The following is a 21446-nucleotide window of genomic DNA, read 5'->3' on the forward strand; positions in this document are numbered from 1 at the left end:
AAAAAAAAATTATTGAGCACAAAGCTAGGATCTATAGCAAGTGCTCAATAAATGGCAATGTAGTTATTATTGCTATTGTTTTATATTTCTTATAGCTCTTAATACACTACGGAGCATGTGGTAAGGCACTCCAAGTATAGTTCACAGCTAGGTCATTTAAATAGCTCCTGAAATCCCATCACTTTTATAAGGCTTCCTGTTGGCTGTCTTCTATCAGAACTGCAAAACTTTCATAGCTTCTCTGGATCATTCTTTCTGTTCCCATTATCTGTAAGGAGAGCCTTTGGTATGTATTCTGAAGTGGCTTCCAAAACAGTGATTTGAAGGATTTATTTATTTATTTTTGAGTAATGCTTTGGATCCCTTGCTACATTTTTCTAAATGTCAACAGCCAGGATTGTAATAAATAAAGCATTTTTCATGTACTTCGAATGCAGTATGTGAAAGACATAGAATAAAATCTGAGCCAGTCTGAATTGAAGATGAATAAAGTAGTTTGCCTAGTTTAACTCAGCTCAACAGACATTTATTAGTGTATCTCCCAAGTACCAGGCCTTTTATAATTGTTAGATTTACATAAAGATGAGTAAGAAATGGTTGTTTTTGAGTTTTTTCTAGGATGAATGAGGTACACAAAATCAGATCATATCAATTGTTGATTACAAAAACAAGGAAGCATGAAACATCACTATGTGTGTGTACATTGTTAATCATTAATTCGATATGTAGTATCAATCTTCGAAGATAATTATAAAATAATTATTGTGATTGGATATTTATCATCTGCTGGATCTAGTTTTCAGACATTGTTTTGTGTTCATAAAAGTAAGATAAGATAGGTATGTCATTTTGCAGGGAAAGAAACTTGAGCTTGAACATGCAGGTAATAATTGAGGGCTGGACTCAAACCTAGATTATCTGATTCTAGATGCAGCCTGGGTGCGTATTACAATATATTATTTACTCTCCCCTGTATTGCTATGGTTTCAGGAAATAATACCTCCTCCTCCTGTACTTTGCTAAAGGGCCAATTTTTCTATGAGACTCAAATTTTCCTTCAATTCTATAATATGCTAAGTGCCTCTCAAACAAGCATGCATCAGTTTCTAGGGCTTGTTAAGATTGTTGAACCCTGACATCAGTGTTCTGTTTCAGTAGGTATCAAGTGGGATTCTAGAATGCTCAGTTCTAAGACGGTCTTAAAAGATGTTTATGCTGCTGGTGTGGGAGCACTACTTTGAAGACCACTTCTTGAAGGTCTCTGGGAGATTGAAGATTTGTGGTTCAAAGGCACACATATTGAAACAAACAAATTTAATTGGTATTTCTGCTTGGAGGTACATATTCTGATCTCATTCTTTATTAATACAGACATCAAAAGGTTGTTTCTGTTACGGTAATATCCTCCTCCATAGGACTATGTCATTGTGTAAGTGTTGATGCTGTTTCTTTTGTTTCTGATTCCTGACATTAAGATGATGTGAGACTTAACTCTTCGGCCACCAGCGAGGCCCTACAGTGTCCATCTGTGACTCTAATTACCTTTTTTTTTTTTTTTAAAGATTTATTTATTTATGCATACAGAACTGGGGTACAGGCCAGAGGTGCAGGGGCAGTGAGAGGCTTCACCAGAGACAGAGTGGGGAGCAGAACAGGCAGATCGACGAAGGACACTGCTGAGGGGAGCAGTGGGCGGGTCAGGAGAGGTCTGCCACACCATGTGGTCACCTCCGGGGCCGGTGGGAATCGAATTCATGAGGAAGTGGCTTTAGATTCTCAGTGCAGTGCTTTAACCCGCTGCGCCACCAGGGAGGGCCCTAATTACCTTTTTTAACTGATAAGCTAATGTATCAGATATGCTGATCTCGGTTTCTGCTCTTTTTTTTTGTTACTGGCTTGAATTACCCTTACCCTGTTTTAACCTTTTGTTTTTTGTTTGTGTTTGTTTTTAGATTTTAAGCAAATATCTTGTATGCAAAATATAGGTGGGTCATACTTTTTAAAAGCATTTCATCATTCTGTGCCTTTTAATTGGTGAATTCAGATAGTACACTTGTAGGGTGATTATTGATATGAGTCTTGTTTACTGTCTTTTTTTTTTTTTTGGTTCTTTTACCTTTGTTTCTATTTTCATTAGTTTCTCTAGGCATTTCCTTTGAATGGCTTTCCTTTGTGGTTCTCTCATTTTTGTATTTCTTATCTTGCTACTCATAGCTGTTTGATGATTGGGTTCCATCCCAGCAGTAAAGAGGATAATAATGCACAGTTTGGCATGTTTGTTCAATCATATCTAGTGTCTGCTGAAAAATTTGAAGAGCCTGATTGAGGTGCCTGTGTAATTTACATCTTTTTTTTACTCTAGCAGATTTTAATATTTTTTCATTATTTTTTTATTTTTGAATAATTTACAATTATGTGGCTTGGTGAAGGTTGCTGAACATTTAGGAAGGTGAGTGTTCTGCTTTCTGGATATCCATTTTTACTTTCCATAAGTTTCAAATTTCTCAGCTATCATTTCTTTGAATAGGTTCTCTCTCGTTTGCTTCTCCTCTGACATACCTATTTATTTATATTTCCTCTTCTAACTGAGTGGTATTTCTTGTAGTTTTCTCATTTTCCCTAAATCTTCTTGCTTTCTTCTCTTCCACTTGGGTCATTTGTAGATTTTGTGTTTATTTTCAAAAGTCCCTCATCTACCAGCTCAAGTCCATTTATCCTCATTTCAGCCATATCTCTCTCTCTCTCTCTCTATTTTAAATATTTATTTATTTATGCATATAGAACTGGAGTACAGGCCAGAGGTTCAGGGGTGGTGAGAAGATTGACCAGAGACAGAGTGAGGAGCATAACAGGCCAACTGATGAAGTACACTGCAGAGGGAGCAGCGGGTGGGTGAGGAGAGATCTGCCTCGCCATGTGGGTCACCTCTGCGGCAGGCAAGGATCGAACTCATGGGGAAGTGGCTTTAGCTTCTTAGTGCTGTGCTTTAACCCATTGTGCCAACAGGGAGGGCCCTACTCTTGTATTCTTAATCCAATACTGTAATAAGAATGTTATCTATTCTAGTCAGTTTAACTTCATTTTGGATAAATTGTTCTTTAAATTTCAAAACTGTGTGCTGTATTGATACTGCTATACCTATCCAATATAATATGGAATTATTACTAAAGGATTTAATTTATATGTTCACTATAGGATAGAGACAACAAATTAACTGGAGGATTGATCTTTTATTTTACCTGAATGTGTAGCTTAGTTTTTCAATTATATTTTTTCCTTTGTGTATAGCATACTAATAGAACATGAAAAATTATAGCTACTTGATTCCTCACATTAGGGATACTGTAATATCATGGTATTCATCATTATCATCATCTCAGTGCATTTTAAGAATTGTGAATGTCATATTAATATTTATTAATTATCTAGCGTTAAGTAATTAACATATTATCTAATGTTAATCTATGTATTAATTATATAATGTAATATCATGTATCTAATGTAGTATCTATGCATTAATTATCCTAATGTTATTAGATGACATTTGAAAATCAATCTATAGCTTGGGAAGTCAATGATTAGTATTTTTCAACTCTAAAAGTGCTTAATACTATTACTTATAGAAAACTGGTACTGAGGTGTGTCTGTGTACTTGATCTGTGTATGACTCAAGTCTGTGTCATTTGAATGTATGTGACTGATGTATTATGAAGAAGAGAGCTTGTAATACATAACAGGTTTGTTATATTTCTGAGTAGGGAACAATGATGCTTTGTAAAGAGTTGTGACTGTTCTCAGTGAACTTAGGAGATAGAGGCACATAGTAAATGTAAATAAATCCTTAAAAGCACAAGCTTCTTCTAAATAATTTTAAAAAATTGAGAAGTATATGTGTACTGATTCATAGTAATCTGATAGCCTTACCACTTTACCCCTTGGGGAAAAACTTAGCTATGACATATTTGTGATAATGTGGTTGATTAAAATCACTGTATTTATAAAGGAATAATTACCTCATTTCTTCTAATTCTTCTTTAGGTCGAGATTTAATTTGTATACAATCAATGGATGGGATGCTGATGGTGTTTGAGCAGGAAAGCTATGCTTTTGGGAGATTTCTGCCTGGTTCTCTTCTACCTGGTCCTCTTGCTTACAGTTCCCGTACAGATTCCTTTATTACTGTCTCTTCTTGTCAACAAGTGGAAAGTTACAAGTAAGTTTGGATGATGAATCTTCGGAATTGTGATTTTTTTCTTTTTGGTCAATATTTTTTCATAATGAGCTTGAATATTAAAAAATTAGGGAATTTTTTAATAAAATATACTTATGATGACTTAGAGAATATTATTTACATATTGTAAAATATTTGATATATACTACGATGTAGATATTTGAGAGTAGGTTTTTGATGGGAGGGAGGCGTGGATTGGAATCCTTATCTTGCTACTCATAGCTCTTTGATGATTGGGTTCCATCCCGGCAGTAAAGAGGATAATAATGCACAGTTTGGCATGCTTGTTTAAAAGATGAACTGTGTCGAGTTGTCATCTCATAGAACAAGCTTAATATTTATTCTGATTTTCCCTGTTTCACAGTGAGTGAAAAAAGCTAGATACAAGATGTATATGTGGATATTTCTTTAGCAATAAAAGAATGTGTGTAACACAGGAAGAACACTAGCAAGAACAAATGTTTTGTGATTGTTAATCATTTAAAAAAAATCATAATAGTATGAAAAGGACCCTATAAAACAGTTTATATTTTTTTACTGAAACTCTTACTGATTTTGGCTAATTGTGTTTTAGAGAGACTTCTTTCTCTTCCACCACCTAAATGTCCATAAAAATCAAGGTTTTGAGTTTTTGCAGGGCATTTTTTTTTTTAAACAGTAAGATAGAGAAAAAAAAGTAAAAATTCTTTCTGGGAGATGAAATAAACATGGATTACAACATCTTCAGTGATTTTATTGTTGTTATTTTACTGATGGTAACATTTAGAACTTTAACCATCTAAGCAACACATCATTTTAACTCTTCAGTATTATTTTTGGCCATATGATTTTCCCCAAGGCAGGAAAAGAGTAAAAATTCATCAGTTATCAACTGTAAATTTTGTTCTTTAAGTTTTAGTGTTGTCTCATTGCAAGTTAATATAGTTTTCCATAAATGGAAAACTCTGAAAACAGGCAGATGTTTGTGACTGAGCAGAAGTTAACTGATGAAAGTGGTGTATCATTATGTCTTATTCTTTCCATAACTTCTGTGATTTGTCTAAAGGAGAGGAGTGAATTATGACACTTCTCCTGCTAATAAATAAAATATAGTATCTGTGTTGAAAAATTGAGAGTGATATACATATAACTCCTTCAAGTTTGCCGAAGCTCAAGCAACATTGAAGAGACCTGCTTTTCAGCTTCCACCCAGCTGTGTCGCAGTTACTGCCAGTTGCTTGTACAGTTGTATTGGTGCTACCAATACTAGGGTCACAACACAAAGATTTGAATGCTCCGTGACTTGCTCTTTGACATATGTATATAGGAATTAATTTGTAGTAACTCCAGGAATGATTACATAAGGAAGCTATGTGTAATTTTCCTTAATATGTGAGTTTAATCTCATATTAAACTGTTTTGTTTCAATTGTGGTAAATTTCCAACATACCAGTCTATTAAATACATCTCCATTCAGGATCAGAAACAGTGGTGGGAGGGAAATGCATTGGACCATGGTGATGGCACATGGACAATTTGGTGATGGGAAACCCACGGAGATTACAACTGAGATGAAAAAGTGCACAAAATGATGTAAAAATCAACTATCATATTATTTTAAAAAAGTACATCTCCATTCAGGACTTTATCCATTAGTTGGCACTTTTATAATGGTGAAGATGCCTGGGATATGCTATTATTATGACTTGATGACAAACAGTCAACAGGGTTTATAGCATTAAATAGTGATGTGTGTGTATATATATTTTCAAGTTTAATAGATAAAATTAAAAGATGATCCCTGGTATTTAGATAGAAGAAACATGAAAACTGTAGGCTGATTCTCTTGCGGCTTCATTAAATCTATTTATATGTAGTTAATAGAAAGTAATCAGTTGCTAGAAAAGTGTTTTAAGACATAATCAGGTTCATTTCTGATTCTGGCTTTTAATTACTTTAAAACAATCTCAATTATATAAATGAAGTTCCAATTTGAAGTAGCTGGGTTTGAATCGGCCCGATGCTTTTCATTGCCTGATGAAAAGGTGCTTCACTCTAATCCTACTTAGTTACTTAACGCAGAGGAATAAATCTAGTCACTGCTGCCATGTCCGTGCTCTCTCTGAAGTCACTAACCAAACTGGGCAGTTTGCAGATTCCCACCCTCTGATGTCCCAGATTTTGATTTAGTAGGTTTGGGGGTAAGACCCAGAAACTATCATTGCAAACATCTACTCCAGGTGATTCTAATTCAGGGGCACATTTTGAGCATTGCTTTGCTTTTGAAATGAGGGAGTTTGCTTTCTTTTGCAGGGTAGGGGCTCCATTCTCTTGGCTATGCTTGTCCAAACTTTAGGTCATCTCTTTTTCTTTCCTTTACCGATAAGAATTATGGGTAAAGGTAAATTCTCACCTTTTTTTTTTTCTTTTGATTTTTTCCTCTTATTCAGCCCTTGCTTCTCATTTCCACTGGTATAGGCTCTTTTTCTCATTTGACTTTCTGGTATCCTTACCTCTGTATCTAGCTTTGGATAGGATGCCAAGGAGGTCTAAAGGTAGGACTTTTAAACAGAGTCAAATGTAGGGATGCTTCCTGAAGAAGCATATCTGCCATGAGTTTTTTTTTTTTTCTCTTTTCTTTTTGCTATAAAAATACTACTTTTCTTTTTGCTATAAAAATACTACTAAAAAGTAGGCTTTATTAGAAAATAGGCTACATTAGAAAATAGGCTTTACATATTTTAAAATGTATTTGTTAAATTAAAAAAAATCCAAATATTTAAATATCCTGTATTTATTTACTTAATGTTTTATTTACATATTTTAAAAAGAAGACTGTTGTCTTCACCAGTCTTAAGATCTTGGAAATTGAATTATTTGGTATTTTTTTTTATATGCGTTTCGGGCTTTTCTCTCCCCTTTTGTTCATGCTATTTGTATCTGAAATGCTCTTCCTTTCTTCTCTGTATATGAAAACTATGCTGGAAATCTCCCTTTCTCATTCAGTTCTTTGCTGACCCAGCCATTAGTAGTGTCTTATCTCCAATTCACAGGTTAGATTAGCTCTGTTTTCCATAGTACTATTCACACTTTCATTGATATTAAATATTTGCCAGTTTTTTTCCCCTTCCCTCTGGCCAGACTAAATGCTCTATGATGGCAGAAATTTTGTATCTACTGAAATGCCTAGTTTGGTACTTAGCTAAAAGTAGATGTTTAGCAAGAACTTGATGAAGGAGTGAAAAGTTTGTATGGAAAACATGTGTTTTGTTACTGCAGCTCTCAGTTAAAATGATTCTCCATAATAATTGAGAATGTTTTACCTGTAGTTGGAGTGAACACAGTAATGCTCTGTATCCAGGGCTTTCATTTCAGGTTGTGGTCTCTGGGTTAAATAACAAGATTCCAAAATCTCTTGGTAACCCTTGAGGTAATAACTATATTTCATTTGAAAATAAATGATTTTGGAGGGTTTACTTTTGTACTCACCTCAAGCCATATTTTAGATACTTGCTGCTGTTTTTACGATGTGATATGGAGGAGCACTAAATTATATGGCTGAGTTTGTCACTGGCATTCCATAGGACCTGTTAAACTTTTGTGGCTATTAGGTCAAAGAGAACTACCATTCTCCTGGACTTGATGTATTTGTGATTAGCACCTTTCTGTTCTGAGAAATATATGACACTCTTTTCATGAAATCTTATTATTTTGGGTCTGATTATTCTTTCAGCAGTCTCAACAGGACATTTTATTATTTAGCTTGTAGCACTGAATACCTGAATGGTAAGGAAAAAACCCCAGTGTTTGCAAGTTTACTTGAAATTGTTTCATTTTGGAAGTAGATTTCCATGTACATTATTGGTCAAAGTTCAGAGGATTTAAGGAAGAACCATAAAATAGATGCTATGGTAAGTTTGTCATCATCTAAATTTACTGTCAGTTACATTTAGTAATAAAATACTCTTCTGAGTTATCTTCCAGGAAGAGAAATGACCTGGATTTGGAAATCAGGAGTCAATTTTGGCTGTGTCTCTGCCTGCTGTTTTGATGTTAATGAGGTTCACTTTAGGGGCTCACTTATTCATCAGATGAAATAATAACTCTGTAGTTATATAAGAAGCTTCAAACAGCTCAAAAGCTTTGGATTTTTGCAACAATCTCATTAATATCCCTATCATCCGGTAGGTTGGTATCTGCAGGAAATTAAATGCCTATGTAATTAATTGCCTGAGGTTAGATCCATAGCAGGACCAGCTCTGGGTTGATATGCTAGTCACTAGTGCATATGATATCTGTTACAATGAACTTGGAGAGTAAAACAATCCCTCACCAATTCTGGAGGCTGGAATGAGAGGTCTAATTACTTGGTGCTTTTGGATACTTGGGGGTTTTAAAGGTTAGTCCAGATGGTATGAAGACCTTTGCTACAGCTGCCTATGGAATTTTTTTTACCGTGGTTTTACAAGGCTGAGAGCTTCACTCTCCCACCTTTTTTTGTCTCATTTGCTATGACTCATTCCTCCCCACCATATATCCCTTCTAAACTCCTTCGTGGCCTTTCATGTCTCTTTTCCTGCTGCATGCCTTTGCATGTATTGTTGGTTTTGCCATAATACATTTACTTCTTTACCAGCACGATGAGTTTTCACTCATTTTTTTTAAACGTAGCTTTCTCCTCCTGAGCCTATACCAAGAACATAATGTATTGCCTCCATTCCAGTTGCTTGTTTTTGCTAGCATGTATCCCTGGTACTGTGTGTATGCCTTCTGTTAATGCTTTGGGTACTCTGAGTTACACGTATTGTGTGTGTATGAATCTCCACAACTATTTTGCAAGGACCTGATGGATAAAGTCTATGTTGTAGTTTTTCCCAAGGTCAGTGCTTGTGTTAGAGTCCTATTGTAAGTTGCTTGAATGAATGAAATTGATTGACATTAATGTTTCACATGGACTGGAAGACTGATTTCTGTGAATGACTTGCAGTTTGCCTTAATTAGTAGTTTTCCATAGCCACTAAAATTAAGATGGGGTTGTTTAAGGATTAGTATTTGACATTTGAATGCCAGTATACATTTCAGTGCTTTTTTTTTTTTTTTTTAGATATTACATATTGCTGTTACTCATTCAGGTTTTTGATGTTTACACTGACATATTCTCTTAGACAATATGTCTCAATATTTGTATTTACTAGTGTTTCCTATGGAAGAACAATGCAAGAGATTTTGACTCAATAGGACGGAACACATTTTATGAGCCTGAAGTTTCTTAATTTAGATTAGGATTATTTTTATTTTTATTATTTTTTAAAAGATTTATTTATTTATTCATACAGAACTGGGGTACAGGCCAGAGATGCAGAGGGTGAGAGGATTCACCAGAGACAGAGTAGGGAGCAGAACAGGCAGATCGTTGAAGTATACTCTGAGGGGAGCAGTGGGTGGGTCAGGAGAGGGCTGCCCCACCGTGTGGTCACCTCCGGGGCAGGCGGGGATAGAACTCATGCGGAAGTGACTTAAGCTTCTTAGTGCCGTGCTTTAACCCGCTGCGCCACCAGAGAGGGCCTAGACTAGGATTATTACTCTAACAATATAGCATTAATTAATGGAAAATAAGGGAACTAAATCTCTAGTTGCAAAATTAATCATTTGTAGATTAAATAAGGTGTATAAATTATTTTAGAGAATGATTTGAGCTACATGTTAGTATTGAAACGGAATCTGTAAAATGCTTATAGGTACATTACTGAGAATTTATGACAGATAAAGAAACTACAAGGTGATTGATCTGTGTATATATCTATATCTCTGCAAAGTTTCAGTAATTGGGTGCCTAAGATATACCTGTATGAAGCACTAAATACTTAAAAATTTTTAACAATGCTTGAGTTGGAGATTGTTACCATTTAAAAGTTCATTAGTTTTGTGTGATTGTTACCATTTTTTAGATAGTAAAGATAAAGCACAGTGATTATCTTGCTAAAATTCACTCAGTTAGTAAGTGATTTAGCTGAGGACTGAGCTCAGGTCTTCTGGGTTCCATAGATTGTCCAATAATAATTACTGCTATCTCTGGCTCTTCTGCATTATTTACATTTTTTTCCTGTTTGATACTTTGATACTAAAGCTGATTTGAGTGTTATTTGTCACATAAAATCTAAGGGAAATACTTTGATAGTTGGCAGAACTGTTTTCCCAATATTGCATTTTGGGACATATGTTTATAATTTCTTTATCATGACAGTTTTATATAGTTTTATGTCATAGTAACATACAATAAGAATTCAGCCTTAAATCTTATAGTTTTAAAATCAAGGAAAAAAATGATGTATACTACTTATAGGTTAGGTGCTTTTAATTTTTTGTTTTTTACATTTACTGAGATTACGCATTTTTAGAGTTTAACATAATTTGTAACTTTTAACTATAAAGTCTCTTACAGTTATTCCATATCTCTCAAACAGGTACCAAGTACTTGCTTTTGCAACGGATGCAGATAAAAGAAAGGAGACTGAACAGCAAAAACTTGGTTCTGGAAAAAGACTAGTTGTAAGGCCTTTTTTTTTAATAACTAAAAATGCAGATGTTTGTTAAGAATAATAATTCTTGAGAAGAAAAAGTAAAAATAGATGATTTCAGTTATTTCTCATTTCTATTGTGACTATGTCAATGATCAAAGAGTTTAGTTGACTATTACTGAGTAATAGAGAAACATGCTTGGTCACAGGCTTATTAATAATTTAGATCATAGAGGGTCAGTTTTAATTAAAATTATTATAACTAAAAAAAAATTCTTTTAATGAATAAAAAGCTACTATTAGTAAGTATGTGATAAAAATGCAAGCTTACAAAGATAAATCAGAAGTTCTCACTTTAATGGAAATTAGGCAGTAAGTGAGCGCTTCTTACCCTCATAGACAGGCAGGCAAAAAATAGAAGAAAGTGAAAATTATGATGATAACAGTAAAGTGAATTTGAGAAGGACACATGTGGAAAGAACTGAGTAAATTATGTGGAATTTAGAGTATGAAAGAAATAAGAATATTTGAGAGGATTAATTTCCTATAATAAAATACAAAATTAAGGAGGTAGTAGGGAGAAAGACTAACTTGGAAGAAATCAAGAATGAGACGAAAACATATTTTCTTAGTGGTAGTAAAAGGTGCAAGAGAGAACATAATAAATGCAAATATGATGTAACTGCAGAGTGAAGAGATGTAGTTACTAGTAACCGTTAAAGCATAAACGTTGAGTCAGAGCTAGTGAGATACATTTAACTACTTATTTTGATTAAGTATAGCCAGTTTGGCACCTTTGACAGTTGCAAAGGTCTGAGAATACCTACTTTATAATGTTGCCATTAGAAATAAATAGAGCTATGTAGAGCATTTAACGAAAAGGGTGATGAAAATGGCTGAGATAACATGATCAAAATGCCCTTGTATTTGTTCTTTATATTCTACACTCTGACCATGGGGACTTCTCATTGGTTCAAATATTCTGTGACTCTTTGTTTCTAGGCTTCTGCACTGGTTTCCTTCAGTCTGAAATAATCTTTCACTCATGGGTAATTGTTAACAAAGTTCTGTACTAACTTATACTGAAGATGTATTCTGGATGCCATTATGCTTGAGTGATTTTCCCATTTGTATTAATTAATGAATAGTGTGAGAAATAGAAGTAAAACTTCCTTTCATTACACCACATTCACTTGGCAGGACTGTGATTCCATGGAACATTATTAAATATATTACAGGGAAACAGGATTTATCCGGTAACATGCTTTTAATGTAGTACTTGTGGGAAGGTTGTTAATAGCTGCCTGTTTCTCAGAGCTATCTTTTAACTATTTGTTGGTTCCCAATTTAATCGGTTGTGGTCAGAGAAATGTATTTTGAGACTTTGATTCTTTTAAATTATGAGCTTTGTTTTGCAGCCTAGAATTATTGTATCAGGACATCATTTTATCATTTTTTCCTTGTATATTTTGAAATTCTGGTACTTGTTTTATAAACATTTAAGATTGCTATGTCTCTTGATGAACTTACCACCCTTTTTTCATCTTACCCTTTCTTTATCCTTTTTCTGTAGTAATATTCTTTGAATTTGTTAATAACATAGTTAATAACATATTTTTCATTTGATTAGTGTCATTCTGTGTCTTTATATTTAAAGTGCACTTTTTTAGGTCATATATAGTTTCTAATTTGATATGCTCTACCTTTTAGTTAGGTTTTTAAGACTAATTACATTTCAGGTGATTTTTCACGAAGACAGGCTTAAGTCTGTCACTTGACTATTTGATTTCTGTTTGTACCATCATTCCTTTTCTCCTTTTTCCTATTTTCTGCTTTCTTTTTGGAGTTACTCAGTCATTTTTAGGATTCACTTTTGTCTTTGTTGGCTTATTAATCACAATTCTTTGTTTTGTTATTTAGTGGTTGCTTTACAGTTGGGAGCATGTATCTTTAACTTATCACACTGTACTTTCAGGTGATGTTGTACCACCACACACACTTCTGTTTCTCATTTTCCAGTGTTGGTGCTATTACCACATATTCAAATTTTCCATATACTATAAGCCCCACGTTACATTGTCATTATTTTTGTTTAGATAGCCAGCATCTTTCAGTGATATTTAACTCATAAGAAAAATACGTATTTATCCATGTAGTTGCCATTTCTAGTGTTTTTCATTATTTTGGGTAGCTCTGTATTTCCAATGGTGTCATTTTCTTTCTTCCTAAAAGAAGTCCTTTCACATTTCATTAAGTGTGGGTGCTTTGGTGATTAATTCTTTAGTTTTGTTATGTGTGAAAAAATATTTTTGCCTTTATGTTCAAATTATATTCTTTGGGCATAAAACTTTAGCTTGATAGATTTCCACCCCACTACTGTATAACAGGTTGCTCCACGGTCTTCTTGTTTGCATTACCTTATGAGAATTCTGCATTCCTACTTATCTTTGTTCCTTGTCTTTTTTCACTGACTGCTTTTCTGACTTTCTCCTATCACTTGCATTGAGTAATTAAATTGCAATGCTCATATCTCTCTTCTTTGTGCTGTGCTTAGGAATTGTTGAGCTTCTTGTATCTGAGTTTATAGTTTACATGAAATTTAGAAAAATTTTGGATTTTAATTTTTTTTAAAGATTTATTTATTTATTCATACAGAACTGGGGTACAGGCCAGAGATGCAGAGGGTGAGAGGATTCACCAGGGACAGAGTGGGGAGCAGAACAGGCAGATCTATGAAGTACACTGCTGAGGGGAGCAGCGGGCGGGTCAGGAGAGGTCTGCTGCGCCATGTGGATCTCCTCCAGGGCAGGCGGGAATCGAACTCATGCAGAAGTGGCTTAAGCCTCTTAGGGCTGTGCTTCAACCCGCTGCGCCACCAGGGAGGGCCAGCTTTTAATTTTTTAAAGATTTTTTTCCTGTCCACTATCTCTCTCTCCTGACTTGGAAACTCCAGTGACATATCTACTTAGGCTACTTGAAGTTGACACAGTGCACAGATTTTTTTCCCCCCCATTTTTAAAAATATATATATATTTTATTTCATTTTGGGTGATATTTTTAATGGCGGTGACTACTTTATTCCTACAATGTCTAATCTAGTAGTAATTCCCATCTGACATAATTTTCATCTCTGAAACTTCAATTTGGGTGATTTTTTTTTATATCTTTTATGTGTGTAAATTTTTGACTAGTATACTATGTAGCATATTTTGAAATCAGGTAATATGGAGCTTCTAGCTTTGTTCATTTTATGCAACATTTTGGCTGTTTAGAGTCTTACAGCTCCATATGAATTTTGGATTTTTTGTTTCTATTTCTGTGAAAAATGTCATTAGAATTTTGATAGGGATTAAAATAGGCATGTTATAACATGGGTATTTTAATTTTAATAATCCATGAACACAGCATATATTTACTTTTATTTTTGTTTTCAATTCCTTTCATCAGTATGCACCTCGTCAATGTGCAGGGTTTTCACTTCTTTGTTTAAATTTATTGAATCACTGATAAGCTAATATCCTTTGGCCAAAGATGGTTCAAATATCCTTTAGAATTTTTTCTAACATGTTTTGTTTTTAGCAACTAATTTAATCTGGGTTTTGTTTTACAGGTGGATTGGACTCTCAATATTGGGGAGCAAGCCCTTGATATATGTATTGTCTCTTTTAATCAGTCCACATCATCTGTTTTTGTCCTTGGTGAGAGAAACTTCTTTTGCCTGAAGGATAATGGACAAATTCGATTCATGAAGAAACTTGATAGTAGCCCAAGTTGTTTTCTCCCATATTGCTCAGGTGTGTAGAAAGATTTTCTTTTATTTTTCCCATGTTAGTCTATGTTATATATATCAGAAAAAGCAATACTCAATGCATGTATTTTAAACTCTAGAAAAATAATCTTATACTGAATATGTAATGGAAATTTTAGCCTTTACAGTTTGAATAGAATTTTGCTATAAAGTACACATTTGGTTTTGTCAGTCATTTTGCTTTGAACAAAATGGCTTTTAGACTTGGCTTCCAGTATACATTAGTGCTTTCCAAAATGTGACTTCACGATGCTTCCAAGAGAACATCAGACTCTTTTGTAATCATAATGCAGCATAGCAATGTCTAATAGAATGACTTATCGATAGTGAATGCCCAGTAAATCATTAGCTTACATGTATTAAAATATTAATGCAATTCAAATTTTCTAGATGGAATGCAAACATATTGGCCTCTATCTAGTTATAGTTTCCAAGTATCCAAAATAATTTTTTCTTATTGATATTGGTAGTTTGAAGTTGGAAAATGTTTTATTATTTAAAGCCTTTAAGCATTAGGAATAAGGTATTAGGATTAGTTTGTATCATTAACCCCTTAAAAGGGACATAATATAATTTTGTAAATGACTGTTTTCTTATTATCCTTTTTCTGTCTTCAACCTACAGTTTCTGAAGGAACAATAAATACTTTGATTGGAAACCATAATAGCATGTTGCATATTTATCAGGATGTGACACTGAAGTGGGCCACTCAGCTTCCTCACATTCCTGTAGCAGTAAGAGTGGGCTGTTTGCAGTAAGTGATTTAACTTAATGGTTTTTTAAATGAGGCTCTTAGTCAAGGAAGTCTCTAGAAGTTTTATAATACAAATGGCAACTGATTTCACTAAAAAGTGACAAGTGATCTTGAAGTATGAATGTCAAAAACATAAATAATTAAAACGTAACTTACTGGGAAACAGAATGAAAAAGCTTTAACACTATCAATCACTTTTCATTTACTATCTTTTCTAAGATATCTTTTGGACATTAAAAAATTTGAGAAAATGATAACTTATTTTCTTTAAAATTAAATAAGATTTCCTCAAGCATATAATGATCTCCTATAGAGATTTTTTTTATAGGCTGTGGTAATAGAACACTTCAGAACTTACTTCAGATCTTCTTATGCCCAGTAGTGTGGAATTGCTAATGATTAGAGGTTTAAAACAATTTAGATTTTAAATAGGATCACTTTGCATTTAAAATGAAAGATAAAATCTGTATCTTAATATTAAAAATTGTAAAAAATAAGAGAATAAGAACTACAAGTATGTTATTTTCTGGATCATCAGTATAGAGGGTAAGATCCTAGTTAACTCTTGCATCTCATTATTTTTTGTTTAGTAATTGAAAATCTCAGTAAGTATAAAAACACAGCTTTCTTTAAACTGTTATAGATTCTCAGTCTATTTACGTATGTTTTTTAGACCATTTGATTGCACATTTAAAAACCATATATATATAAAATGCTTCACTGACATCTATACTATTTCATTAATACCTCTAATACTCCCAAACTAAAAGGTTGAAATTCTATTATTGTTGATAGAGAAAAACATTAATATTTGTATTAATAGTTAATCTAAGGTCTAAATATTGTAAAATGGTGACTCTTTTGGAAATACTGAATATTTAAAAAATAAGTTTTTTTTCCTCATGTTTCATGAGGAAATACCCTCATGAAATAGTTGTGCATACTTAAAACCAATTTTAGTTACTTTGTATATAAAAAATTAAAACTTTTGAGATTGATTTTTACCATCAGATGGTTATTTTAGATGAATGAAACACTGAGACTCTGCCAACATTTTGCAACAGATTTACTTAGAAGGACTTAGAACAGTAAAAACATCTTGCCAGCAAGGCAACATCCAGTATTTCTCTTCTGGGAGAGTAATTCTCGCAGCAGTCCATATATCCACCCAAGAACTGCTCTTTTTGGTCCCACCAAGTGACAGCTGAGGTGTCAGAAGACAGATTCATAGTTGTAGGTATGAGGCCTTTCCTGGCTGATTGTCTCCTTTTCCCTCAGTTGTCAATATCTCTATACTCAAAAGCCATTGTGGTTGGTGTATATGTTAGGGCACAGTGGAATGAAAGCTAGAATACCTTATAAGAACATTTAGTTGAAATACTTATCTTGCACATATTTATTTATAAGGGATGTATCTATTCACCATATTCTGGGTAACTTAGTGAAGTGACTTCTCAGTAGATACTTATGGTTAATTTATTAATAGTGTATGGTCCAATGTAACTTAAAAGCCAAGAATTCAATAGTAACTGAAATTAATATGAATAAAAAGCTGAATTTCCATATTGTATGCATCAAGATGCTTATATTCTAAAGCAGACTGTCATATCTAAGCTAGGTTATGTTGGCTTCCTATTTATCATAATTTTTTTCAAGATCATAATTCTAAACATTTAAATACAAATAATGCCATGAAAGTTTTCTCCAGTTAATCAATATAGCAATAAATTCTATTCAATGAGAGATTTTTTAATAGACTTTTCCAGAACAATTTGAATTTTATTTTCATTTTCATTAGATTTTAAAAGTGATTATTCCCAGCTTAGCTTTAGCATGTTTACTATTATTATTTGAAATTAGAAACACTGAAGTAATTTTGTTTTTACTTTTATTATCTCTAGGATAAACATTTTTTTCTTTTTTTTGGTAGACATTTTCTTTGTTAAATGTGTTCATTTGTACAGGGAATTGCTGTTATTTTAAAGTCTCTTTTCAGTGAATATTAAATACTGGATTTTGGTCAAATGGTTGAAATTATACTTAATAATGATATTTTAGTTGGAGACTAATATGCTTTATTTCCTATTCCCACCTACTTGGCAGTCAAAGTCCTCTTTACCTTGTTTATTATAAACCATTTCTAAATCTGTCTGTGCTTCCTTCTTTCTTTCCAGGTTAAATATTGCATTCTTGAATTTAAATAGTGTTCCTTTTGTTCAGCTATTTAAATTTTTGTGAATTAGACTCTGGAAATGTGAGATAAATATATAATTATAGAATCAAAGACTCTTAATGTGATAATGTTCTTTAAATTCTTGAGCTGCTGTTTTCCTTTTATGGTGTAAAGTAGCTATTGAAGCCTGACCATGTGTCTTCCCTCTGCCATGGCCAGTTTCCCAAATGACAAAACAGCAGCAACAACAACAAAACCATCATTTATTGGTAGTGTTATTCACTCGAGATATGTTTATCTATTTGGATAAATATTTATAAAAAGATTTATTTATTTATGCATATAGAAATTGGGTACAGGCCAGAGGTGCAGGGATGGTGAGAGAATATTTGGTGACTGGGAGGGTGCCCCTCAGCATGGTAGGGTCTTTTATACCAAAATGCTCATGGTAGGGTCTTTTATACCAAATATAGCTTGCTAAGGGACCTCCATCTGTTGAATACATGCATGGAGAGGTTGCTTGCTAAAGATCAGCACAGGAAGAAACTGGGAACCTTGCTTGACCCCATAACACCATTTTCTACCTTTTCTTTGAGCTTGTGTTTATCTTGGGTCTCCTGCAGATGGCAGAAAATTGAGCTTTCTTTTCTTTTTTTTTTAAAGATTTATTTATTTATGCATACAGAACTGGGGTACAGGCCAGAGGCTGTGAGAGGCTTCACCAGAGACAGTGGGGAGCAGAACAGGCAGATCGACGAAGTACACTGCTGAGGGGAGCAGTGGGCGGGTCAGGAGGGGTCTGCCACGCCATGTGGTCACCTCCGGGGCAGGCGGGAATCGAACTCTTGCCGCAGCGGCTTTAGATTCTCAGTGCTGTGATTTAACCCGCTGCACCACCAGGGAGGGCCCCGGGCTTCATTTTCACTCTATGCCTTTTGATTGGTGAGTTTTCACCACCCATGTTTAGAATTACTGATTTACAAGTATTTATACCATTGTGCTATTTTTTTGTGTGTGGATAATTGTGCAGTTTGTCTTTGTTCTCTTGTTGTTCCCTCCTCCCTCCAGTACTTTGTTAGCTGCCTTCATGTAGAGCTTGGATTCTATTTTCATCTTATTTGCTTCTTTTCTTTTAAATTTTGAAAATAATTTCTGTTCAAACTAAAGATGTTGATTTTGTCTTTTGTAAAAGTGAAGATAAAACTCTTCTGTATAAATGTATGGTTCTTGGATGGTGCCTACGGTATTGATTTTACCCAGAAAAATTTTGTTTTTTGTAATTGGATATCTCATTATCTTCCCTATTCTCATTTTGTGCAGTTTTCATTAATGCTAACTTCCATTTCAATGAAAAAATCTGCATAAATTGGTGAGATTTGAGATAGTGAGTTTTTTCCTTAAGGCGATTGTTTTCTTAACTCCCCCTACTCCCCATCGTAAGTGTAGCATTTATATTCCTTTGGTGACTTTTAGAAATTGCGTAATTTATGCTTTGGTATTATAATTAAGTTTAACTTACTGCATGTATTGTGTTTTTGTTTGTTGCATTTCAGTCTGTTTACTATTATTTTTTCCTGAAAAATTTGCCCCTTTTCCCTGTTCCTGTTGTCAAACAGGAAGGTCAAAATTTTATTTTTCATATTAATATTGATAAATCAGTTTTTGAGACACATACTTGTGACCTAAGAAGAATGGTTATACTTTATGTGGGTTTCTAATTAGGAAGGTTAAATATGAAATGTTGGCCTCTGTCAAAAAGGAGGTTTTAATCTGGGTTGCCCGGCTTAATGTAACGCAATTTTTAAAGCTTAGTGTAAAGAATTGTAGAGGAAGACCAGTACTGATCATATTTAGTATTTTTGCCCTTAATATCTGTATCTCAGGAATTGTGATTTGTATAAATTGTTTATGTGAATGCTAAATATCAAAGCATTTTTGGATAAAATCAATGGCATTACTTTTGATGGCCGTCATTATTACTGGCATGCATGTATTCACATTGTGTGAGGTAAAGGTCCTTAATGTGGTGGTCTTTAGATTTAATGTTGCTTGGATTTTATATTGATAGAACACAAACTGTGTTTAGCCATGTGGTTGTCATGTGATCTGTCATTTGGCATGGCACTTTTATAAATTGCAGTATAACTACCCTGATAAATATTTTATTCACTTTTAAAAGACATGTAGAAGTCATATAAATAAGGTAAAACCTTATCTTTATTTATTTATTTATTTATTTGGTCATGTGGGGTGAGTTTCAGAAAAACTCTACTTATAAAATAAAAGTTGTAAGTCTTCTACTTGGTTTCATTATCATATTTTTATGTAATAATGTAAAATCTAGAATTCTCCATTTCAATGAAAAGTTTAATAGTAATTACAGTACCAGATAGCTGTTAGATTCAACAATAAGTCTGTTTAATTTGCTTTCCAGGGTTTTCAGAAAAACTATATAGCCATCCGAGAAAATAACAAAAATAATGAACAACCATATACCACAGACATTTTGTGGGGGTGGAGTGGGGAATGGGATCAAAAAGGGGAGGGTGGGGAAGGAAATGCACGGGATTATGGTGATGGCACACGGGTGACTTGGTGATGGGAAACCCGCGGGCATTACAATTGAGATGGAAAAAAAAATGTACAAAATGATGTGAAAAAAAAAAAAGCACTTAGAATGATAGGTCCCTCCCTGGTGGCACAAAAGTTTGAGGAGAAGCATTGTGAAGCTATCTGCAGCCACTGCAGCATGATTTTGATGCCTGACCAGAGAGCTGACCTACATGGTATAGCAGACCTCTCCTGTCTCTCCTGCTGGTCCCCTCAGCAGCGTGTCTGTTCTGTTCCCCACTCTTTCTCTGGTGAATCCTCTCACCTCCTGCACCTCTGCCCTATACCCCAGTTCTTATATACACACATAAATAAATCCTTAAAAAAAAGAGAATGATAGTTAGATTTGTAATTTTCTGTTTTATAAATTAAATGTGTTAATGGTAGAATTATTCTTATTACCATGTATTTCTACTGAAAATTTTTTTAAATTTTTTTCTCTATTTTTACATGTTTATTTTATATCATTGCTCATTTTTGTACAGTTTGTTTTCTCATCTCAGATGTAGTCCATTTGAGAACTTCAGTTTTAAAGGAAGTTCACTACCTCAACAACAGTATGTTATTTAAAGTTATAATGGTAAGCACCTGAAAACTCACAAAACAGAAGTCTACAGCAAAATGATTACTTTTGGAATGTGAACTGAGTGGTGGAAAGATTTGGATATGCTCTTTAAATATCTTTTAGAAAGGCTCAGATATTCTAAAAATTAACTGTAGTCTTTGGAAAAATAACGATGCTGCCAAGGCTCTCTATTTAAATCTAAAGTAGTTCAAACATAAAATAGATTTAAACATAAATATTGTAGAATGAATGAAAATGTAAGATAAATGGCTGTTTTAATTAAGAAAAATTATATAAAATTATCCTTTTCCCTTTTTATTTTACCAACTGTAAACTAGAAATCAGTAATATTTTAGTATTCAAAATAGAATGGAAGAAATAGTACCATGTTTTTGGATGTAGCATTTGAAAATACTACTTTTTATCTTTCACTTATATTGTTTTCAAGGGCAATTTTTCTCCTCTTCTTATTCCATCCCATTACCTTTATATTTTGAATGAAAGGTACAGTTCCTATTAATTGAACATCCATATGAACTGACAAAAAACATTCTCTACTTTCCAGTGTTTCCGTTAGGCTCATGCTGTGTGAATATAGTGTGGGACACAAAGTGTTTGAATGAGCATGGAGCAGGTTCAGTTTCTGTGGAAATAATATTCATAGTACTGAAAGTTTAGTGGAAACATTAAAAATTAAAACTCAGTCACATTGGGAGTCATGGAGCGATGAGGTTGAAAAAGTTAATCTCACCCCTTTTTCAACGTCTACAGGCATCCACATGGTAGGAAATGCTTCTTCCTGCTTTGC

At 33.7% G+C, this 21446-nt stretch overlaps 1 protein-coding gene across 1 annotated transcript in view; it reads left to right on the top strand.

Moving 5' to 3' along the window:
- Positions 1 to 21446, top strand: part of BBS9 (Bardet-Biedl syndrome 9) — a 332179-nt gene that overhangs the window by 68710 nt on the left and 242023 nt on the right. Inside the window, exons 6-9 of the mRNA XM_004677146.2 lie at positions 4039 to 4213; positions 10675 to 10759; positions 14339 to 14522; positions 15161 to 15290. Coding sequence (XP_004677203.1) covers positions 4039 to 4213; positions 10675 to 10759; positions 14339 to 14522; positions 15161 to 15290 — 574 coding nt within the window. The remainder of the gene's footprint in view (positions 1 to 4038; positions 4214 to 10674; positions 10760 to 14338; positions 14523 to 15160; positions 15291 to 21446) is intronic.

This window comes from Condylura cristata, unplaced genomic scaffold, assembly GCF_000260355.1.
Source record: "Condylura cristata isolate star-nosed mole 26May11 unplaced genomic scaffold, ConCri1.0 scaffold00005, whole genome shotgun sequence".
Classification (NCBI taxonomy): domain Eukaryota; kingdom Metazoa; phylum Chordata; class Mammalia; order Eulipotyphla; family Talpidae; genus Condylura; species Condylura cristata.